Raw genomic sequence first — 6,000 nt, forward strand, 5'->3', positions numbered from 1 at the left:
TGACTAGGGTGGGGGAGGGATGGAGAGAGAGGGAATGCAGAGGTTACTTGAAGTTGGAGAAATCAATATTCTCCGTCTACGTTTGGTCTCGCCCATGTATAAGAGTCCACATCATGAACAACAGATACAGTAGATGAGGTTGGAGGAGATGCGAGTGAACTTCTGCCTAGACTGTCGGGGTCCCTGGAGGGAGGAGGTATCGGGTATAGGGACAGGTGTTGCATCTCCTGCAGTTGCAGGTGAAGGTACCCGGGGAGGGGGTGGTTTGAGTGGAAGGGATGAGTTAACCATTTGGGTGGGAAGGGAGTTGAAGAGGCAACGGTCTCTGCGGAAGGCGGAAAGGGATGGAGATGGGAAGATATGTGGTGGGATCCTGTTGGAGGTGGCGAAAATGTTGGAGGATTATGTATTGCATGCGCGGCTGATGGAGTGAAAGTTAAGGACTAGGGGCAATCTGACCCTGTTGTGACTAGGGAGAGGGGGAGCAAGGGCAGAGCTGCAGGATACGAAGGAGACACGTGTGAGGGCCTCATCTATGATGGAAGATGGGAACCCCTGTTCCCTAAAGAATGAGGGCATCTTGGATGTCCAAAATAGTAATAGGCCACCTGACTCTCAAGCCAAACCCTCCCCTCCCCGCAATCATTCAATATAATCAGAGTCGATCTGTCGTAGGTTTCAAATGCTTCTCTCTGCCACTTCCCCACAGCATTATACTCCTTTGGGTAAATTCCACAACCGCTGACCAAACCAGCCCATTCACTTGGGAGACATTTTCTGTGTATTTTTCAACGTTTTTTGAACATAGGACTTGTGAAAAGTTCTGAATAAATTCACACGGTAATATTGCTTATCAACAATGTAATTCTAGGGTGAATGGCAAGTTTGCGAATATTGTACTGACAAGCAAGTGATTTGTGAATCATTTAATTTACAATTTCTACGTGTGTAGGGTTAAAGACAGAAAGAGAAGAAAATAGCAGCATTGACCCCGATCTTCCTCAGTAGGAAGATACAGGAGCTTGAAAGCTTGGGTGTCCAGACTACAGAACAGTTTCTTCCACATTGCTATCAAACTCCTAAACCAATCATTTATTTCACAACCCCTTCCAAGAAATGCTGTCACATATTCTATTGTACTTTAAAAAAAATCTACCTACACTACAATCCCAGCAGTGATCTGTTGTTTTGCTTTCATCATTGCATTTATTGTTGTACCTATAATTACCATGTATGCTGCTTGCTCTGAGAGCTTCACACAAACAATGGGATTTCATTGTTGTGGTGTAGATGTAAATAAACTCATCTAAATCTAATACACTACACATACTGGTTTTACCGCCTGCCAAAAATAATCAATTCTGTCAAATACGATTAACCATTTTTTAAAAAAGTTACAGCATTTTCATCCCATTCCTGTGTTTTCACAACTTTAAAGTGATGATTACTATGGTGTTTTTTTCTTTCCTTTAATTCCTGAATGGACTCTTACTTTGGTTACTTATAAATACGAGCTTCCACATATTTATTGTTGGAGTGTTTTTCCAGATATGTGGATTTCAAATATGTTTGAAACATTACACCTGGAAGATATGAGACTCCTCCTTGCAGGCAAATCAGACCACTTCCAAAAGACGTGGTCTGCATTTATCGACTTACTACAAGTATAAGGTGCAACAGTACTTTAAAAAAGAAATGGTGTCAGGATCTGGTAAGGGGGGGGATGAAAAATACGAAGTTGGTATATCCCTTTTTGCGCGGTTTTCATAATAGAGCTTGTGTTTCTTTTTCTTTCTTTCTTTTCTTTGGCCTATTTCTTACCTTTCTTCTCTAACTATTGGTTTAATGGGTTTTTCTTTTTGATCACTCTTTCACTAACATAACTCTCTCTCACTTTCTTTATATTTATCTTTCCTTAAAGCTTAAAAAATGAAGGGGTACAATAAATGTAATAAGATTTATGTGGCTTGTACTACTGTAACTTACTGTACTTCTAATAAATAAAAATATTTAAAAATAAATAAATACGAGCTTGTTCTTCTCAATGGAAAAGGCTTTCATCTGGGATCAGCTGAGGGAAAACTCTAAATTTCAGAAAACAGAGAACATGAACAGGCAATGTCTCAGGTCAGGAGCCTTCTTCCACAATCAGTCTGAAGAAGGGTCCCGACCCGAAACGTCAGCTATCCACGTTCTCCAGAGATGTTGCCTGACCTGTTGAGTTACCCCAGAATTTTGTGTCCTTTTGTCCATCTGCAAACCTTTGTTTCAAAATTTCAGAATAAGTTGGACATTTTGAAGAAAGCAGGGATAAATGATGAACCAGGGAGTGTCCTATAATCTGTAAACCTGAGCAACAGCTCCTCATTTTTTCCCCCCGGAGGTTTGTCAGTAATCCAGATTTAATTTACAATTCAACAATTTCAGATCATTCAATTTCACCATTCCCACTTACACCACTTCCAGACCAATTTTCAGTTTCCAGAGCTGCTTACGACTATCATTTAGACCTCCATCTCCTGCCTCCTATTCCATCACTGGCCTTTCCCTTTTCTCCAGACACTTTATTTCAGAGCTCCAGCACGTACAGTGCTTAATTTTGAGCCTGAATCTCCGACTACCTGGTTTATACTTTATAGATTTCTCAACGGAATAATTTGAATTTCCACAATAAGCTGTCTTTTTTTTTGTTTACCTTGCGTGTCCAATGTGCGCATGGTCATAGACTGTCGGCCCACAGCTATACCTGTCAAAAAACCCACAATAAGACCATTTCCAAAACAGCAGAAGCCAAATACTATTTCAAGCACAAACTTCAAAAAGAGACTCACAATTTACATGCATAAACATTATCACGTTTAACATTTCTTCTGATGATCATTTCCAACTAATGTAGGGGGAGGCATGGGACCACCAGGGGCATTAATGGAAGGGTATAAGCACTGAAGGAAGGCACCACTGGCAGGGGGCAGAGGAATTGCTCTATTGGCAGGAGGGGATGTGCAGGGAGGGATTGTCCTAGAGGCAAGGGCCAGTGTAGGGAAGAATAATCCTTGGGAGCATGCCATAATTCCAGGGCTAGTGTGCACCACCATTCATCAACATCACAACTGACCTTTTAGCTCAGCTCGTTGTCTTGCACTATCCATGTATCCCCTAATATCCAAAAATCTGTCATTCTCTACTTTGAATTAAAACTATGGCTAATCCTCCACAGCTCTCCTTGGGAGAAAAATTCCGATGATTTACTATAGAGCAAAGAACTGCCTCTGCATCATAGTCCTAATTGTACACTGCCCAGTTCTGGGCTCTCCAGCAAGGGGATACATCTGCCTTACACACAGCCTATCAAGAACTTTGTAAGCTTCAGTAAGATCACCTCTCATTTTAAATTCAACTCAATCTCTCCCCATAGAACAAACATGACACTCCTGGAATTAATCTCATACATTTTTGTTACTCTCTCTTTGACAAGTATATCTTTCGGGTAAGGGAACCAAAACTTGCCCTATAATTACTATAATAAAAGAATCTTTCATTCCACAGACCACTAGCCTTTCTAATTGCTTACTTCGTCTGCACGTTAGCTATGCACCTTTTATACATGGACATCTTGGCCCCTGTGCATATCAATATTTCCAAAACTTCCATGTTCAAAAGCTTTTTTGTTTGCGCAAAGTTTGATGTCCTTACAATTTTCCACATTATTTTCTATCATCTGCCTTCTGTATACTTCCTTGAAGCCATTTCACATTCTCCTCACTCCTTGCAATCCTACCTGGTTTATCAGCAAACTTGGAGATATAGTCATCATAAGATCGTAAGTGAGAGGAGCAGAAATAGGCCATTCGGCCCTTCAAGTCTACACTGCCATGCAATCCCTAATCTATCCCTCCCTCCCAACTCCATTCTCCTGCCTTCTCCCCATAACCTCTGACACCTGCATCACCTGCTCCCTCAGCCAAAATGTTGATGCAGATTCAGAGTAGCTTTAGCCAACCATTGTTCCTTGCAGTACCCCACTAGTCACAGCCTAGCCTACCATGCTGGAAAAGGCAGTTTCTTCCTACTCTTTGTTTTCTGTTAACCAATTTTCAATCCATACCACCTATTTCACACACTCCAACCTTCTTTACCAATCGCTTATGTGGTACATTATCCAGAGCCTTCTGAAATGTAAACACATCATATACCTGGTTGCCAATAACCTACTCTGCACCAGACAGGCAGTACAGATGGATATAGGCGAAGCTACCCAATATGCCTTCTCGGCTATTTAATAAAGTCATGACTGATCCAGCCTTTTGATCCTACAACACTTACCTTTTCTCTCCCCTTATCTTCCACCTTGAATTTATTCAATGGCTTCACTTGCACAAGAACAATCATTTGGAGTAATGAGTTACAAAGATGTGGGACTGTCAAAAAATAGTGCAATTTCTTCTTTATTTTAAAAACTGCATTTAGTTACAAACACTCTGACTCGGCATGTGTATTGGCATGTCGCTCACAAACCTTGATGGTTCAATAACATCTCTATTTTTTCTAAACTCCAGCAGGTATAACCAACCTCTCTTGAAAAGTCAAAACATTAATCTCTGTAATTAACCCAGGAACGTTGTCTGTTTTGCCTCCAACACAAGCACATCCTTCCTTAAATAAGGTGACCATAACTGCACACAATATACCGGATGCTGTCTGATCAGCAATCCCAAATGTTCAAAGCTTCCTTACTTACATGCTCCAGAATTCTCAACGTCCCACAATTTACTCACAATATTTAAATAGCAATTTGTTTTCTTCATTCTTCCCCCGCATTATCCAACACCTGCCAACTTTATTCCCACTCACTTAAACTCACTATTCTATTTAGGATCAATAGCCGGGGGAGCGCTGATCCGCGCCGTGTGGAGGTAGGGGGGGAGAGAGAGGGAGAGGGGGCGGAGAGGGGTAGTGCGAGGGGGGAGAAAGAGCGAGGGAGAGGGGGAAGAGGAGAGAGAGGGGGGAGAGGAGAGAGAGGGGGGGAGAGGAGAGAGAGGGGGAGAGGAGAGAGAGGGAGAGGGGGACAGCGAGGGGGAGAAAGAGAGGGGGAAGAGCGAGTGGGGGGGAGAGCGAGGGAGGGGAAAGAGAGAGTGGGGGGGAGAGAGAGAGAGCGAGGGGGGAGAGAGAGAGAGAGAGGGGGGTAGAGAGAGAGAGGGGGGAGAGAGAGAGGGGGGGGGGGAGAGAGAGGGGGGGAGAGAGAGAGAGAGAGTGAGAGAGAGAGAGAGAGGGGCAGAGTGAGAGAGGGGGGGGGAGAGAGAGGAGAGGGGTGGAGAGAGAGAGAGAGGGGGGAGAGAGAGATGGGGGGAGAGAGAGAGGGGGATTGAGAGAGGGGGGGAGGATGAGAGGGGGGGGGAGGAGTGAGTGGGGGGAGAGGAGTAGAGAGAGTGGAGGGGAGAGAGCGAGAGAGTGGAGGGGAGGAGAGAGGGGGGGAAGAGGGGTGGGGGGAGAGAGAGAGTGAGTGGGGGGATGAGAGGTGGAGGGGAGAGAGAGTGAGTGGGGGGAGAGTGGAGGGGAGAGAGAGTGGGGGGTTGGGGAAGAGAGGGGGTGGGGGGGGCGAGAGGGTGGGGGGTGGGGGAGAGAGAGGGGGGATCAAAGATACCAGCTCCTCTAGTATCTTTGGTGGGGGATCGCCGCGCTGTGGGAGGGCCCGGGGTAGAGGATGAGGGAGCGCCGCGCCGCGCCACCAGGTACCAGGAGGCGATGGCAGGCTCGGCCAGGACCAGCGGCTGCTTGCTCCGTGACCGGGCGTTGTAGACTCGCAAGACGGCCGCCTGGTCGTTCTCGGCTCCGGCTCCGCCGCCGTCGCTGGGCCGCTCCGAGCACAGGCCTCGGGCTTGCTCCCTTCTCGCCGGGGCCAGCAGGCGCCGTAGCCCGGCTACATTACGCCAGCGGCCTAGCAGTCGGCTCATGTCACAGCAAACGGAGGAGGCCGCAGGCCGAGCGAGCGCACACACACAC

At 45.9% G+C, this 6,000-nt stretch overlaps 1 protein-coding gene across 4 annotated transcripts in view; it reads right to left on the minus strand.

Moving 5' to 3' along the window:
- cars2 (cysteinyl-tRNA synthetase 2, mitochondrial) overlaps window positions 1-6,000 on the minus strand; it is a 47,922-nt gene extending 41,922 nt beyond the window's left edge. For 2 of the 4 annotated variants that reach the window (XM_033023138.1, XM_033023137.1), the window contains exons 1-2: window positions 5,734-6,000; window positions 2,696-2,746 (exon numbers count right to left, since the gene is read on the minus strand). In XM_033023138.1, the coding sequence (XP_032879029.1) occupies window positions 2,696-2,746; window positions 5,734-5,951 (269 nt within the window). In that variant the 5' untranslated portion in view covers window positions 5,952-6,000. Of the gene's footprint in view, window positions 1-2,695; window positions 2,747-4,775; window positions 4,884-5,733 lie in introns of those variants that run through there. The other 2 variants (XM_033023140.1, XM_033023139.1) reach the window with 2 other exon arrangements.

Source organism: Amblyraja radiata, chromosome 6, assembly GCF_010909765.2.
Source record: "Amblyraja radiata isolate CabotCenter1 chromosome 6, sAmbRad1.1.pri, whole genome shotgun sequence".
NCBI lineage: Eukaryota > Metazoa > Chordata > Chondrichthyes > Rajiformes > Rajidae > Amblyraja > Amblyraja radiata.